Source organism: Neoarius graeffei, chromosome 15, assembly GCF_027579695.1.
Source record: "Neoarius graeffei isolate fNeoGra1 chromosome 15, fNeoGra1.pri, whole genome shotgun sequence".
Classification (NCBI taxonomy): Eukaryota; Metazoa; Chordata; class Actinopteri; order Siluriformes; family Ariidae; genus Neoarius; species Neoarius graeffei.
Genome location: NC_083583.1, coordinates 12,245,257 through 12,262,555, shown reverse-complemented (window position 1 = coordinate 12,262,555; position 17,299 = coordinate 12,245,257). Strand labels below are relative to the sequence as shown.

General features: G+C 41.4%; 2 protein-coding genes across 3 annotated transcripts in view; both read left to right on the top strand.

Annotated features, from left to right (window-relative positions):
- The first annotated feature begins 89 nt into the window (after nucleotides 1–89).
- Nucleotides 90–10,757, top strand: zgc:194981 (uncharacterized protein LOC561073 homolog). Of its 2 annotated transcripts, XM_060940858.1 has the most exons (5): nucleotides 90–456; nucleotides 570–603; nucleotides 2,079–2,281; nucleotides 8,629–8,742; nucleotides 8,937–10,757. In XM_060940858.1, exons 2-5 carry the CDS (start codon nucleotides 570–572, stop codon nucleotides 9,018–9,020), a joined length of 435 nt encoding a protein of 144 aa, XP_060796841.1. In that variant the 5' UTR covers nucleotides 90–456; the 3' UTR covers nucleotides 9,021–10,757. The 2 variants fall into 2 exon arrangements, with proteins under 2 accessions (XP_060796841.1, XP_060796842.1); XM_060940859.1 differs by lacking the exon at nucleotides 570–603.
- A 1,495-nt stretch (nucleotides 10,758–12,252) lies between these two features.
- tdrd3 (tudor domain containing 3) overlaps nucleotides 12,253–17,299 on the top strand; it is a 100,586-nt gene continuing 95,539 nt past the window's right edge. The window contains exon 1 of the mRNA XM_060940856.1: nucleotides 12,253–12,573. Coding sequence (XP_060796839.1) covers nucleotides 12,536–12,573 — 38 coding nt within the window. The 5' untranslated portion in view covers nucleotides 12,253–12,535. The remainder of the gene's footprint in view (nucleotides 12,574–17,299) is intronic.

Genomic DNA, 17,299 nt, shown 5'->3' with positions numbered 1-17,299 from the left:
AGATACTTTTGTTAAGGGAGTGGTAAGATGGCGGCCAGATTGCTTCACTCTGACGAGCCTATGAGCGCGGCACATTCGGGTCACGTGATTCAAAACCAGGATGTAGGATTCAAAACAGACGTCTAATCCCATGCAAATCTTTATTATGTAGTTTTACAGTGGGCTTTAGAGAAGAGTGAAACTAACTGAACTCTGTTTAGACGCAGCAGTGTTTCTGTCAGCAGAATGCTGTAATATAATATAATAGAATAGAATGTAATAGAATAGAATAGAATGTTGTGTAATGTGATAGAAGGCCTGGGTGTGTAAACAGAGGAGCATCAGTGAAGCAACTCAGAAGCTTCAGATAAAAAGGACACTACTGCTGTGTTTATAGTGGCACATTTTATCTGCAGTTTGGCTTCAGTGCTTATTTAACAACCTGAAATATCTTTCTAAGGGAAGTCAGTTGATCTGGTAAGTTGATTTGTTTCCTTGCTGCTTGAGTAAACTGATAAATAAACGTCTGCATGTACTGCATTTCCTTAATGCTGGCTTCTTTGCTTTTTCTATCTCTAACCACTTCCTAGATGGTCAAGATGATCCACCTACCAGCAGCTCAGTGTGTGTTTTGGTAGCTGATCAGACTAAATTGCATGTTTCAGAAGGGAGGAGATGATGATGATGAGTTTATTTAGTAAAATAATGTACAAAATACAAGTATAATGTACATTAAAATACACGGATAGCACAATAAAGTCTAAACGCTTATTTCCATTATGGTCCAAGTACATCAAGTGCCAAAATAAGGGGCTATAAACAAAAGGAGGGAGGGGAAAAAAGTGTCCAGGAGGTATACAAAATAAAACATGGCATGAACTAGCCTAGAAGGTTAACTAGGACATCATTAAAGGATTTTGTGATTGCGGATAAAATTGATCAAGTAAAAAATGCTTGACATTGGATTTAAAACTATGTAAAACAGGGCAGCACGGTGGTGTAGTGGTTAGCGCTGTTGCCTCACAGCAAGAAGGTCTGGGTTCGAGCCCCGTGGCCGGCGAGGGCCTTTCTGTGCGGAGTTTGCATGTTCTCCCCGTGTCCGCGTGGGTTTCCTCCGGTTTCCCCCACAGTCCAAAGACATGCAGGTTAGGTTAACTGGTGACTCTAAATTGACCGTAGGTGTGAATGTGAGTGTGAATGGTTGTCTGTGTCTATGTGTCAGCCCTGTGATGACCTGGCGACTTGTCCAGGGTGTACCCCGCCTTTCGCCCGTAGTCAGCTGGGATAGGCTCCAGCTTGCCTGCAGCCCTGTAGGACAGGATAAAGCGGCTAGAGATAATGAGATGAGATGCGCTCAGTATAATATGGAGTTATCACAAAAATACATGCATGTATTTATTATTTTGAAAACCCACCAGCCGACTGATCTGGCACGTTTTGATCGTGCGACAGTAATGACGTAAATACCAGCGCGACGGACTAGTGTCCGAAAGTGTTTTTTCATTTTACCAATGAGCTCACTATATAGTCCTCTATAGAGTAATTCCCAATATGGAGTAAGGAGTAGTGAATGAGTGAGTGATTTCGGACACAGGGAATGTTGGCAGATGTCGGTCACTTTGATTGTCGCTGTACGTTTTACTTCCGTCCTACGATGTCTCGCACAGGTCTCAACGAATCTCGTTTACGGCCGTTGCTTTGACATACGGACTGATATATATTACAGAGCATATTTCAAACACTCATAACTTGCTATAGCAGCGACAAAATAGCGATCAAAAATGCATTCCTATATTTAATAAAATGAGATCGATAGAATTTTGACGATAAAAAAATTTGCCTTCAGTTCCTCTTTAAAGCCTTCCTCAATGTCACTAAGTTTCAGAGTATCACAATCAGACAAAACCTGACTTTTTTGTTGTTGTTGAGTTCTTGTATTTTTATTATAACAGTCCTGGAGAAGACCTATATATTCTCGATTATCCAGAAAGCAAAATGATACGTCGCAGCATTTTTCACAGCTTTTGAGACCCCAGAGGAATCAGGATGGATGTCCAGTGTGGTTTGCTTCTGTTTGAGTTCCGCTTTTATTTCCACAGATCTGCGTTACACCAAGATGACTTACACACTGAGCATCATTGCGGCTGTTTTCGTGGCTCATATTGTGTCCTTGAGCAGCTCGCAACAGAACGTTGACCCAAACGTCATCAAAGCGGCCAACTTTGCCATGGAGTTCCACAATCGCATGACAAACTATCCCTATGCGTACAAAGTCGTGGAGATCCTGTCGAACTCTGCTCAGGTACGTGACACTTAAAGCTCAGGAAGAAAGCTGAAAGATCTTCAACTCTCAGATTCTCGTCTTAAAGCATTGAGTAATGTCAGTGAAAATAATAGGAAAAGTGTTGATGTGAGACAATTGTGGTCCAGGTAACTTGTTTTGTGGAGGTACAGTGGTGCTTGAAGGTTTGTGAACCCTTTAGAATTTTCTATATTTCTGCATAAATATGACCTAAAACATCATCAGATTTTCATGCAAGTCCTAAAAGTAGATAAAGAGAACCCAGTTAAACAAATGAGACAAAAATATTATCCTTGGTCATTTATTTATTGAGGAAAATGATCCAGTATTAGGTATCCTTGAGTGGCAAAAGTATGTGAACCTCTAGGATTAGCAGTTAATTTGAAGGTGAAATTAGAGTCAGGTGTTTTCAATCAATGGGATGACAATCAGGTGAGAGTGGGCACCCTGTTTTATTTAAAGAACAGGGATCTATCAAAGTCTGATCTTCACAACACGTTTGTGGAAGTGCATCATGACACGAACAAAGGAGATTTCTGAGGACCTCAGAAAAAGCGTTGATGCTCATCAGGCTGGAAAAGGTTACAAAACCATCTCTAAAGAGTTTGGACTCCACCAATCCACAGTCAGACAGATTGTGTACAAATGGAGGAAATTCAAGACCATTGTTACCCTCCCCAGGAGTGGTTGACCAACAAAGATCACTCCAAGAGCAAGCTGTGTAATAGTCAGCGAGGTCACAAAGGACCCCGGGGTAACTTCTAAGCAACTGAAGGTCTCTCTCACATTGGCTAATGTTAATTTTCATGAGTCCACCATCAGGAGAACACTGAACAACAATGGTGTGCATGGCAGGGTTGCAAGGAGAAAGCCACTGCTCTCCAAAAAGAACACTGCTGCTCATTTGCAGTTTGCTAAAGATCACGTGGACAAGCCAGAAGACTACTGGAAAAATGTTCTGTGGATGGATGAGACCAAAATAGAACTTTTTGGTTTAAATGAGAAGCGTTATGTTTGGAGAAAGGAAAACGCTGCATTCCAGCATAAGAACCTTATCCCATCTGTGAAACATGGTGGTGGTAGTATCATGGTTTGGGCCTGTTTTGCTGCATCTGGGCCAGGACGGCTTGCCATCATTGATGGAACGATGAATTCTGAATTATACCAGCGAATTCTAAAGGAAAATGTCAGGACATCTGTCCATGAACTGAATCTCAGGAGAAGGTGGGTCATGCAGCAAGACAATGACCCTAAGCACACAAGTCGTTCTACCAAAGAATGGTTAAGGAAGAATAAAGTTAATGTTTTGGAATGGCCAAGTCAAAGTCCTGACCTTAATCCAATCGAAATGTTGTGGAAGGACCTGAAGCGAGCAGTTCATGTGAGGAAACCCACCAACATCCCAGAGTTGAAGCTGTTCTGTACGGAGGAACGGGCTAAAATTCCTCCAAGCCGGTGTGCAGGACTGATCAACAGTTACCGCAAACGTTTAGTTGCAGTTATTGCTGCACAAGGGGGTCACACCAGATACTGAAAGCAAAGGTTCACATACTTTTGCCAATAAATAAATGACCAAGTATAATATTTTTGTCTCGTTTGTTTAACTGGGTTCTCTTTATCTACTTTTCAGACTTGTGTGAAAATCTGATGATGTTTTAGGTCCTATTTATGCAGAAATATAGAAAATTCTAAAGGGTTCACAAACTTTCAAGCACCACTGTATGATAACATTAAAACCAACTAAAAAAAGGGAGGTCATTCGTTAAAGAATAAAATATGCAGTTGTGGCAAATTGCTGTGGTACAAGAGAAATAAAACACATGCTGTTATCATTTGTAGTTGATTATTTTCCTGTAACAGTATGCTTGCAAGTCTTTTACTTTATAAATCACATCTTACATCTTGTGTGATTTTTATAAGGATAGGAAGGTTTAACCCTGTGATGATGACGTCATCATCCCGTCGAAATCCAACCGTTCTTGATCAGTTTCCTGTTGATTGAAAATGTATGGATTCAGACAGGAAGTTTGGTTGGAGATCAGCACCTATATGTGCGTATATGATATTTAGTTCTTAATACCGTAGATAAGCAAAAAAATAAGTAATGTAGGTAATTATGTTACAAATTCTGAATATGTTTCAGTGCTGAACCTGATCTCGGATTATCCTTATCCTTTCGTAAGAATATTAAGAAATATTTGGCAGCTTTTACTGCATCAGCTGGTCAGATGTTTCCACATCCAGCCATTGCATCAAAAATAAATGTGTTCCTTCACCATCTCGTTATTGTTTTGCTCTGTGCCTGGCTTGTGACATGTCACATGATCAGTTAATGCTGTACTTGATTAAAGGTCGTAGCTCAGACCTCCGACGAGAAAAAAAAGCAAAGAAAATTCTATTTATTTATTTATTTATTTTTAAAAAATGAGTTATTCTGTGGGCGGCACGGTGGTGTAGTGGTTAGCGCTGTCGCCTCACAGCAAGAAGGTCCTGGGTTCGAGCCCCGTGGCCAGCGAGGGCCTTTCTGTGCGGAGTTTGCATGTTCTCCCCGTGTCCGTGTGGGTTTCCTCCGGGTGCTCCGGTTTCCCCCACAGTCCAAAGACATGCAGGTTAGGTTAACTGGTGACTCTAAATTGAGCGTAGGTGTGAATGTGAGTGTGAATGGTTGTCTGTGTCTATGTGTCAGCCCTGTGATGACCTGGCGACTTGTCCGGGGTGTACCCCGCCTTTCGCCCATAGTCAGCTGGGATAGGCTCCAGCTTGCCTGCGACCCTGTAGAAGGATAAAGCGGCTAGAGATAATGAGATGAGATGAGTTATTCTGTATATACAAGTATTAGCTTTAGAGCTATAACATGGACCGGCGTCTTTAATAGGAACTTGGTCTTGATTCTAAGATTTCTCTTCTTGGCTGCAGGAGTGGAACCCAATATGGTCTTCTGCTGTTGCATGCTGAGATGCTTTTCTGTTCACCATGGTTGTAAAGAGTTGCTCTGAGTTGCTATATCCTTCCTGGCAGCTTGAACCAATCTGGCCATTTCCCTCTGACCTCTCTTATCAACAAGGCGTTTGTTTCCACCCACAGAACCGTGATGTTTTTTTATCCCCCGCTGGCCGAAAGGCCCAAACGGGGATTATGTCATGGCGATGTCTGTCCGGGGAAGGGTGCTCACCTTCTGAAATCAACTCCTCTCACAGTGGTTGGTTGAAGAGAGCAACTGGACTTGCTTGACGATTCTTGAAAACGTTTCGCCTCTCATCCTAAAGGCATCCTCAGTTCTGTCTGACTAGTCAGACAGAACTGAGGATGCCTTTAGGATGAGAGGCGAAACGTTTTCAAGAATCTTCAAGCAAGTCCAGTTGCTCTCTTCAACCAACCACAGATTAGGCCATCCTTAAAAAAAAATCCGTTTCCTGTCCACCGGGTGGGCAAAAAAAATTTCAGTCGGGAGGGAGGGATTTATTTTTTTTAATTTATTTTTTTTATTATATATGGATGGATAAGAAATCGCAATGCTGTGTTTGCTTTTTCTTTCAGTACTTTTTTTTATTACAAAAGCAGACACATTTAATAAAATATGACAGTTAAATCAACTGAAACTTGTACAAAAACTTTAAGTTAGCATTTTAAATGCTGACTGCAACATTTGCAAAACTTTTACAAAGGTACTTAAAATGTCCGACACGCGGACTTTTTGTAGTTCTAAATCGAGCGTTAGGCCTAGTTCGGATGAAATTACACTATTAAAATGATCACTGAATGATTTGTTTTTCTGAATCTTTACTATTTTGTTGTTTGCTAGAATACCATTTTGCGATTTTACACTTAAGCAAATGTTTGAAAACTCCAGATCTCCTTCCTTCATGGTGGCTGCCATCTTTTTGTGCCGCACGGCGCATGCGCAGAGCTGATTCGACAGGGCTTTCCACATGCGCCGGCTGCCGGCCACACAATTAAGTCCAGCCGGCTACTTTAATGACTATTTTTGTAGCCCACAGGCTCTAAATATTAATTTTCGATTTTAATAAAATTAAATGTTTATCTAACGGACTGACAATAATGTCAAACTGAACCGTTGATCAAGGGAGAGTAACTCATCCGCGCCCCGATATGCGGTGTGCGCGCGCACTCAGCTACATGAATGTGTCATGCACCGAAAATAAGGAATGCCTCATGATGCAATACGCAAGAAAAGAAAGAAGATTTGCTGCCATTTTACTTTGTATTTGAGTAAAGTGAATAAATAAATGGTCTGTGGAAAATACATTTAATCCTGGGAACTGCGTGCACAGGAGTTTATTTTGTGTTTACTCCCCCCCGGCTACTTATTTGTGATGGCTGGCTAGTATGAGCCTTAGTGGAAAGCCCTGGGAATGCGGAAATGTCAAGTTCGATTTTAGATTTACGAACCCGAAAAAAATGTCGAAAAACCGGCGTTAAAAAAATAATTTCACCCGCACAAACGGCACTCACCCGGCCGGTGGACCGGAAACAGAACATTTTTTAATAATGGCCTTACTATGTACCTGGATGACTGAGATTCGTCACAGATAAACTCCTCTCACAATTTTTGGAGGAATTTCACGAAACTTGGCAGGATTCTTTGTTATATGTCGGTAATACGCAGATTGTAATTTCATTAAATTGGGTCACATTTTACCAGAGTTACAGCCCTTGATTAACAAAATTATACTTTGACAATTTCATGAGAGCGTGTTTTCCTTCTGAAATCAACTCCTCTCACAATTTTTGGAGGAATTTCACCAAACTTGGCAAAAGGCCTTGTTATATGTTAGTAGTACACATATTGTTATTTTGTTCAATTTGGTCGCATTTTGGGCGGCACGGTGGTGTAGTGGTTAGCGCTGTCGCCTCACAGCAAGAAGGTCCGGGTTCGAGCCCCGTGGTCGGCGAGGGCCTTTCTGTGCGCAGTTTGCATGTTCTCCCCGTGTCCGCGTGGGTTTCCTCCGGGTGCTCCGGTTTCCCCCACAGTCCAAAGACATGCAGGTTAGGTTAACTGGTGACTCTAAATTGAGCGTAGGTGTGAATGTGAGTGTGAATGGTTGTCTGTGTCTATGTGTCAGCCCTGTGATGACCTGGCGACTTGTCCAGGGTGTACCCCGCCTCTCGCCCGTAGTCAGCTGGGATAGGCTCCAGCTTGCCTGCGACCCTGTAGAACAGGATAAAGTGGCTAGAGATGATGAGATGAGATGGTCGCATTTTACCAGAGTTACGGCCCTTGATTAACAACCTTGTACTTTGACAATTTCATGAAGGTGTGCTCGCTTTCTGACATCAACTCCTCTCACAATTTTTGGACGAATTTCTCGAAGCTTGGCAAAAGGCCTTGTTATATGACGGTAATACGCAGATTGCGATTTAATTTCGTTTGTGAGAATTTTCCCAGAGTTTTGACTCTTGATTAAATAACTTGTACTTTGACAATTTCATGAGGGTGTACATTCTTCTGAAATCAGCTCCTCTCTCAATTTGTGGAGGAATTTCACCAAACTTGGCAGAAGGCTTTGTTATATGACAGTTATACGCAAATTGAAATTTCATTTAATTTGGGCCAATTTTCCGAGAGTTATGCCCTTGATTATTAATAAACTTTAGCAATTTCATCAAGATGTACTTGCTTTCTGAAATCAACTTCCCTCGCAATTTTTATCCCCCGCTGGCCGAAAGGCCCGAAGTGGGATTATGTCGTGGCGATGTCCATCCATCCCGGGAAGGGTGCTCACCTTCTGAAATCAACTCCTCTCACAGTTTTTGGAGGAATTTCACCAAACTTGACAGGATTCTTTGTCGGTAATACGCATATTGCAGTTTCGTTCAATTCAGTTGCATTTTACCAGAGTAATGGCCCTTGATTACCAAACTTGTACTTTTGACAATTTCATGATGGTGTATTAAGCGCTTATAGCATACTGTAGATGTAGTTGCCAACGGGAGATATTGTGCTCTCAGAGCACTTTTGTTTTTTTATTGAATTTGCAAAACGTAAAAACGCTCTTTCTCAGAATCCAGTGAATGTGGATAGAATTAAACAGTTATTCCACTCAATCTCGTCGTACACGGATTATAGCTATCAGCTCACGTACGACTCGATTTCGTGGAATAACTAATAACTGTTAAATAGCCATATCCACAATTTTTACGTAGGGATCAGTGGGAGTTTTCAGACTCTAACGGTTTCTGTAGCGTTTCCAGAAGTCTTCATTTTGAGGCTGGAAAACTCCAGAGTAGTTAAATTCATCTATTCATTTGACGTAGTGTCTTTGGATCATTTATAATCGAATTTAATTATTGTGGTTCTCTGTTGGTTTGTGTGTGTGTGATCTCAGATCTACCCTCCTACTCGGGTGAAGTACTCCATAAAAGTACGAGCTGCAGAAACGACCTGCAGAAACGACGGCAGTGCGAACCCGGAGGACTGCAGCGTTGCGGCGAACGCGCAGGCAAGAGCCCTTGTTCCATTGTCCTCCTCTGTTATTTTGTGGTTCATATTCAGGACTCCGTCGCCATGGATACTGTACACGCTTCTGCAATTTACATGGAAATACAGTTATTACAGGCAGCTCGCATGTGCCCTTACACTGTATCCTATAGACCGTGTATAACAATTCATCGCATTTTTCTTTTTTTTAAACAGACGATGATCTGCAGCTTCGTGGTTCTGGCAGTTCCAGGAGAGAACTCGCTTCCTGAATACGTCCTGTCACAGCACTGTGCTTGAGGTGTTGTTCATCCAACTGCATGAAAGGTTGTTGTTTAAAAATCTAGGTTTCCTGAGGAAGAGAAAATCCTTCTTTAGGAAGAGATTTTCCTTGAAAAGCTTCTTTTTTCCTTAAGAATCTACGTATCGATCAAAACACTATGTGGCATGCTGTTGTGGGAAAATAATCAACAACATGGTGTGGTGAATCGGTGTTACTTTTCCCAGCCAGTAGTTGATTACTTTCCTATAAAAGGATGTCCTGAGGTGGTGGTGATTTTTTTTTTTTTAAATCGTTAAAGAGCGACATAGTTTCTATCCGCTTATTTAATGTTATGGAACGAATCAAACAAATGACTTCCTGTTATCACTTTAGGTCTAGCAGCTATAACCAGTCGTCGTCTGTCCTGAAGATTTTTCCGTGGCGTAAAACTTAGTTCCAGCTGTTACAAAGCCTCACGCCTTCTATAAATGAACGCCTCCTTATGGAGAACTTTACTAAAACTTGTGGTGTTTTGGAATCTGTTTATTAGCATTCGGCTTTGATGAGTGGAGTGTTCATCGGACAGGTCTGTGTGTAAGTCGGTACCATGTGTCAAAACGATGATGCTGTTAGAGAAAATGAATCAACAACCTTCTGACCAATCAGATTTGAGTATTCTGATTCAACAGCGCTGTGGTTTTGGGTTAGAAATGAGGCGTGATAGCAATTTTAATCACGTTTCTTTTTTATTATTGGTATAAATAGTGAGCTGGGGGGGGGGGGGCATTATTTTATTCACAGAGATTCATTAGACTGGTACATCCAGGAACTTTAGCTTGCAGCACGTACCAACAAGAGGCTTTTTTTTTTTTTGGGACAGGGGACAAATAACACTCGCTGTAGACTTGAATGTAAAATAGCAGGACAAAAGCAAAGCAACAGAGAACCACAATAATTAAATTCGATTATAAATGACCCAAAGACACTACTGTACATCGAGTAAATAGATGAATTTAACTACTCCGGAGTTTTCCAGCCTCAAAATGGAGACTTCTGGAAACGCTATGGAAACCGTTAGAGTCTGAAAACTCCCACTGATCTTTAAATAAAAATTGGGTATTTGGCGAATTAACAGTTATTAGTTATTCCACAAAATCGAGTCGTACATGAGCTGATGGCTATAATCCGTGTACGACGAGATTGAGTGGAATAACTGTTTTATTCTCTGTGTATTCACTGGATTTTGAGAAACAGCGCATTTTTGTTTTTATTTTTTGCAAATTCGACAAATAAAAACTTTCTACAAAACATCTGACAATCATTCCTATTTAAAAAACTGGCGAAATGACAGGAGCAGTTTGTGAAAAATGCTAGAATAAAAATTCTTGAAAATAAAAAAAGGATACGTTCTTAGCATCAAATAGTTTTATTCCATATTTTCTTGCTTTCTGTTTTTGTATTTTTGGGATTTTGTTTTCGAGTAGAGTTTTTATTTCGTCCTCGGTTGGTTCAGCAACACGCGCCGCCATTTTGTTTTTCTCTACTCACGGTATATGAGCTGATATCCTAGTAGTAGAGTAGCCAATCAGAGCGCGCGATTGATCATATCCAGTGAATGTGGATAGAATAAATAAATTTATACTACTAATTGTATAAAATATGAATAATGGATGTGAGAATGTGTGAGTCTGTGTGGGCATTCAAAACAAAACCCAAACACCACCGCTTTTGTTATTGTAGTTTACAATAATCCTGAAATAAAGAGTGAAAAATTGGTTTCTGTGTCTCTCTTCTGTGCTTTCAGCCAGTCAACTTATAAAACAGGCAAATCCTGAGAAAGAAAGAAAGGGGAGAGAGAAAGAAAGAAAGCAAGAGAGGTAAAGAAAGAAAGAGGGAAAGAAAGAAAGAGGGAAAGAAAGAAAGAGGGAAAGAAAGAAAGAAAGAAAAAAGGGGAGAGAGAGAAAGCAAGAGGGAAAGAAAAAAGGGGAGAGAGAAAGAAAGCAAGAGGGAAAGAAAAGAGAGAAAGAAGAGAGGGAGATAAAGAAAGGGAGAAAGGAAAGTGAAAGAAGAAAGAAAGAAAAAGAAAGCAAGAGAGGGAGAGAGAAAGAAAAAGTGAAAGTAAAAGGGAAAAAGGAAAGAAAAAGAAAGGGAGAGAAAGAGGGAGAAAGAAAAAAGGGAGAGAGAGAAAGAGGTAAAGAAAGAAAGGAGAGGGAGAGAGAAAGGAAAGAAAGAAAGAAAAGGAGAAAGGAAAGAGAAAGAAGAGAGAGGAGAAAGAGGGCGAGAGAAGAGAAAGAGGGAAGGAGAGAGAGAGGGAGAGAAAGAGAGAAGAGAAAAAGAGAAAGCGGGAAGGAGAGGGAGAGAAAGAGGGAGAAAAAAGGGAGAGAGAGAAAGAGGTAAAGAAAGAAAGGAGAGGGAGAGAGAAAGGAAAGAAAGAAAAGGAGAAAGAAGAGAGAAAGGAGAAAGAGAGAAGAGAAAAAGAGAAAGAGGGAAGGAGAGAGAGAGAGGGAGAGAAAGAGAGAAAAGAGAAAGCGGGAAGGAGAGGGAGAGAAAGAGGGAGAAAAAAGGGAGAGAGAGAAAGAGGTAAAGAAAGAAAGGAGAGGGAGAGAGAAAGGAAAGAAAGAAAAGGAGAAAGAAGAGAGAAAGGAGAAAGAGGGAGAGAGAAGAGAAAAAGAGAAAGAGGGAAAGAGAGGGAGAGAAAGAGAGAGAAGAGAAAAAGAGAAAGCGGGAAGGAGAGGGAGAGAAAGAAAAGAGAGAGGGGGAAGGAGAGAGAGAGAGAGAGAGAATCATTAGTGAATGTTCCCTGAAACAGGAGGTTTGGGAAATGATTATTCGGTACTCAAGAAAACTTACTAAATAAAAATCTCAAAACATATTGATGAAATAATGAGGAAAAATGAAGTACTGTGGAAAATTACTGAATTAAAAATTCAAAACTAAAACTGACTAAAGAATAAAAACACTAATCCCAAGGAAAAATTCCTCAATAAAAATAACAGTCAGTAAAATGAGCAAAGAAAATTCTAGAAGAAATATTACTGAAGAAAAATTACAAAAGAAACATTACAGATTAAAAATACAAAATAAAAATGATGAAGGAAAAAAAATACTAAAGTTAATAACAAACCAAAGGAAATTACAGAAGAAAACAGGAAAAGCATTAATAAAGAAAAAATACTAAAGAAAAATTACAAAGAAAAAACACTAAAAGTAAATCAAGGAAAAAAATAGTAAAATAAAATGTTCTGTTTGTAATGTATTTATTTTTGCTCATTTAAATGATCCTACTTGTGACCGTAACATATCCAGCCCGTAGTGTGTAAATTAAGCCCTATCTAGTGCACTAAGCCATTTGGAATTGAGCAGGCTCCGTAACGGAACCGGAACCAGAACAGTTCAACTTTGACCTGTGACGTTCCAGAAGTTGAGGAGTCGCTTTCCAGAGTAGCTTTGTTATTGTTGATTAGTTTGCGAACGGTATTTCGGTAAATAATGACAAAACAGCATTTTAGATAGACTGCTGGGTTTCAACGGACATTTTATTACGAGCTGGAAGATGATGGAGCTGAACTCGGCGCTTAATAACGAAGGCTGGTGAGTATTTACAACAAGCTAGCCGCGCTACTCAAGAGATTAGCGCACTGTTGTCATAGCAGCACCCGTAATACGGGAAATCCCGCCTTCTGTGCTAGGATTGGTTAGGCTTTCATACTCGCATGGGTTTCATTGGTGGACGGGTTTTGAGTATGACGTCTTAGCCAATCCTCGCACAGAAGATTGGATGGTACTATCCAATCAGAGCGCGGCGGCGGAATACGGTTGGGAAGAAAACAGACGGTTAACGTTAGCTAGCTGTGTAATATTACAAAATGCTTCAAATAACGTTAATAAAATAGTCACTAGATGAATGAGAGAAGTAGTGGGAACATTAAATAAATCGTTAATCAACGATAAACACATCTAGCTGATTTAAAGTAGTAGTTTAAATTAGCTCGTCTGCTAGCTAGCATGCTAATTTTAGCTAGTAGTTAGCAACGTCAGCTAGTTTACACCGACTGTTATTGTTTATCTACCCGTTTTTTGGCAGACAGCTGTTCTGCTTATTATCTGAAATGACTTCCTTTCTTTGTAATTTTTTTTTAATTTGTTTAAAATGTTCAATAATAAAACTAGTCATCAGTTAATTGTTGGTTGCATAAGTATTGGCACCCCACTGTGTCAATTACATCTGCATGTCTTCTGTAATGTATGTCCATCAGCTTTGCACATCTGGATCCTGATAGCTGGTGTTTTTTTTTTTTAAATACCCGTTCTTCTTGGCACATCTGCCCAACCTCTACCAGACTGGATGGAGTTCATTGTTGAGCATCAGTTTTCAAGTCACGGCATCAGATTGGCATTTGGGCTTTGACCAGACCCTTCTAGTACGTTCCTTCCGTTTCTTGGTTTTGAATCACTTGAATGCTTTGGTAGTCTGCTTACAGACCTTGTCCTGATGGATCTTAAGGGGTTAGCGCTGTCGCCTCACAGCAAGAGGTTCTGGGTTCGAGCCCAGTGGCTGACGGGGGCCTTTCTGTGTGGCGTTTGCATGGTCTGCGGGAGTAATGTTTTCCTCCGGGTGTTCCGGTTTCCCCCACAGTCCAAAGACACGCAGTTTTGCCCTTAGGTGTGTGTGTGTGTGAATGTTTGTTTCCCAAGTCTGGAAATGGGAGGGTTGTGGCAGGAAGGGCAGCTATGTTCCAATTAATATAAGTCAAGGACATAGCAGTGACCCCACATACAAGTGGGACAAGCTCGAAGAAGAAGATTGTCCTGATGAATCTTGAGGAATTTTCATTTCAGTTTCCTTGGAACAAGCTTTGTTCTAGGATCGCTCCGTTGTAGGATCGCTCCAACAACATGATGCTACCACCCTCATGCTTCACTGTGGGGATGTTGTGGGTTGTTTTTGAGTGATGAGCTGTATTGGGGTTTCCACTTCTGTTCCAAGGCCAAGAAGTTCAGTTTAGGTCTTGTCAGACCAGAGAAGCTTCTCCACATGTCTGGTGAGTCTTCCAACAGGATTTAATAACCCCAGTTTTGTGGAGAGGTTATGGGTTTTCTGAGTAACAGCTTCCCTCAGCAGAGTTATCCTTGCCGTGTCCGACTTTGGTTGATGCATCTGCCTCTAGGCAGAGTCGTATTCTTTCCAGTTTTAATAATTGATTTAATAGGACTCCCTGGGCTGTTTAAAAGTTTGAGATTCTTTTCCTTTTTTATTTAATAAACACACATTGATATTTTTCCATAACTTGATTCCTGACTTGTTTTGGCAGTTCCTCGATGATTATATTGACTATAATAGCTAGTCACTGGCCTTATGGTAATATAAGGGACTGCTTCTGTTATCACATGACCTACTTTACATCTGATTCCGATACTGGATATAGCGTCAAACTTTGTTATAGATTTCTATTTTATGACTTCTACATTATCAGGTGAGTATATTTACAAAAACATTTTAGAGTTCCAAAGTTTTGTTCCCCCCCCCCAGTACAAAATTAAATGTTACAGAAGAAAAAAAGTTTGTATCTGAGCAGCATATGATATAAGAGAGCACTTTTCAGATGAAAAAAGAAAACATAATGAAGGCTGCTGGGTTTTGGTGTAAAATGAAGACGCGACTGTGACAGTCAAAGTGTCCAGAAGAACTGTGGCTGGTTCTGGAAGGTGCTCAGTAAAACCTACAGCTCATTTCCGCATGAAACTGCACTCATTGTACTTGAGACTTTTTTTTTTTTAATCAAAGGGTCGTCTCACACCAAATATTGACTGTTATATTGATTTTATTATGGCTGACTGTTTCTAGTATTTTTCTTCATGGTGAAACATTTCATTTCATTATGTTTTTAGTAGTGCTGTCAAGCGATTAAAATATTTAATCGCGATTAATGTCGCGACTGTCTTAGTTAACTCGCGATTAATCGCAATTTAATCGCACATTTTTGTCACAGGGGCGGCACGGTGGTGTAGTGGTTAGCGCTGTCGCCTCACAGAAAGAAGGTCCTGGGTTCGAGCCCCGGGGCCGGCGAGGGCCTTTCTGTGTGGAGTTTGCATGTTCTCCCCGTGTCCGCGTGGGTTTCCTCCGGGTGCTCCGGTTTCCCCCACAGTCCAAAGACATGCAGGTTAGGTTAACTGGTGACTCTAAATTGACCGTAGGTGTGAATGTGAGTGTGAATGGTTGTCTGTGTCTATTGCCGCTTTTCCACTACAAACGCGGCTGAGCCGTGCCGTGCTGAGTTGGGCTGAGTCGAGCTGAGTGGGGCTGTTGGAGCTGCATTTCGACTACAACCGCACTGAACCGTGCTGGCTGGAAGTGGGTGGACACATTGGGTGGAGTTAGCGAAAGTGGGTGGACGTCAGGTGATGTCGTTAAGCAGCGCAAACAGTGACATCAGTGAGCTTTTAAGCGGTAGTCTCACGACCCGAATAGTAAATAATAAACATGGAGGACATGGAGTCGTTAGTGTTGCTGGTCTTGGTGCTGTGGCTTGTTGTCACCGACAACGCAAACAGATACTGGCAAGAGCGTATAGATGAGGCGAGGCGCATAAGGCTTCAGACATTCTCGTAATTCTTCTTCCGGGTTTACGGTGTTTACAGATCCCAGCGTGCTCGCGGGGCATGTGTGGGCATGTGAGGACACTCCTCCTCACCAATCAGTGCACAGGGGAGTGTCTGCTCACGCCCCTAGCCTCACTCGGCTCGCTTTGGCTCGCTTCAGCCCCACTCCAAAACGGTGCGAGTTTTAGGGGCTAAGCAGGGCTGAAGCGAGCTGAGTCGTGCTGGTTTTTGGTAGTCGAAACGCAAGCCGTGTCGGGCTGAAGTGAGCTGAAAAAGGGTAGTGGAAAAGGGCCATTAGTGTCGGCCCTGTGATGACCTGGCGACTTGTCCAGGGTGTACCCCGCCTTTCGCCCGTAGTCAGCTGGGATAGGCTCCAGCTTGCCTGCGACCCTGTGGAAGGATGGAGCGGCTAGAGATAATGAGATGAGATGAGATTTTTGTCACATGAAAAACCATTGTAATTCTCTTATCAGCATAAAAAAGTGAATGGGCGGCTTGCTTTGTAGCAGTGTTTTTTATTTATTTTTTATTGCAGAGCATAACACGTCTTGTCACAGCCACTGACATCCATAACTTCCATATTAGATGAGAAAACCAAGGGATGAAAAATAAAGTGCATATCACTGTGAAAATAAAAAATGTTTTATTTTCCTCTTCATTAGTTTCTTTTGAAGAGAAGTATTTGCCATAAAAGAAGAAAAAAACCAGATAACAAAAATAAAAATTCATCATACGTTCAAAAACGTTCATCATAGTGTGGCACTGTATTCTCTAATTCTCACTGCTTATAACTCTACACCTACCCGGTGGAGATGAGCTGGGAAACTGAAGACTGAAGGAACAGTATTGAAAAGTATTTTTCCAGTCTCACCTGTGAAAGGTAATCCCATGTGATCTCGTTTGGACGGTAAACCTGTTGGTACAGTTAAACGCAGCACATGAATGAGGCATCTTTATTCTCGGCTACTGTCTAGACGCTATACCAGAGACGGTTGAAGAATCTCCACTTTGCCCCATCCAATACGGCGGCGAGGATGTTTATATGTCTGTGCCTTTCTCCATCACTCACACTACTCTTATTGAGGTATTTCACCCACGTGACCAAGTCACGTGATGCAGCCATTTTGGACGGCACGCTTAAGTCCTTCAGTGCAAGGCGGTATGAGATGGTGGAGACCTTTGCACATTTTAACAAGAAAGTAAGCTGTGATTCGTGTTAAATTGGATCTGTCTTTTATCACAAACACTGTACCCAGCCTTGGTATGGAGCCAAGGTTGTCGACAGAAGTCAACAGTTTGATGAAGGATGACCCCAGCAGTTTGAAACGGTACAAGGTAGGCTATGTTCACAACACTGTCTTGTTACTCGGGGGATCCGAGATCCCCTGAAACAGACATGAGATCCCTTGAAAACATGATTTGGGAAATGTTGGGGGGGTCTCTAAAATATTGGCAAAATGATGTTTATTGACATAGCAATCGTGTGTAACGGGAAGCATTTGCATATCCGAAGTGTTGTGTTTACATGACAACGACTGCTGCTGCCAGGTTGGTTGTTGAGTAGCCTGACTGTTTTTTTTTTTTCCTTGCGTGTGGCATCATTGTTGACGCGAGGTTGTTTTTTGAACATGCCAATGAACATGCCAATGCCCTGATGAGTTATGACTTCAGACGCGGTGGAGGTGTGGAGTCCGCGTGATATGTGCGTAAGATAGGC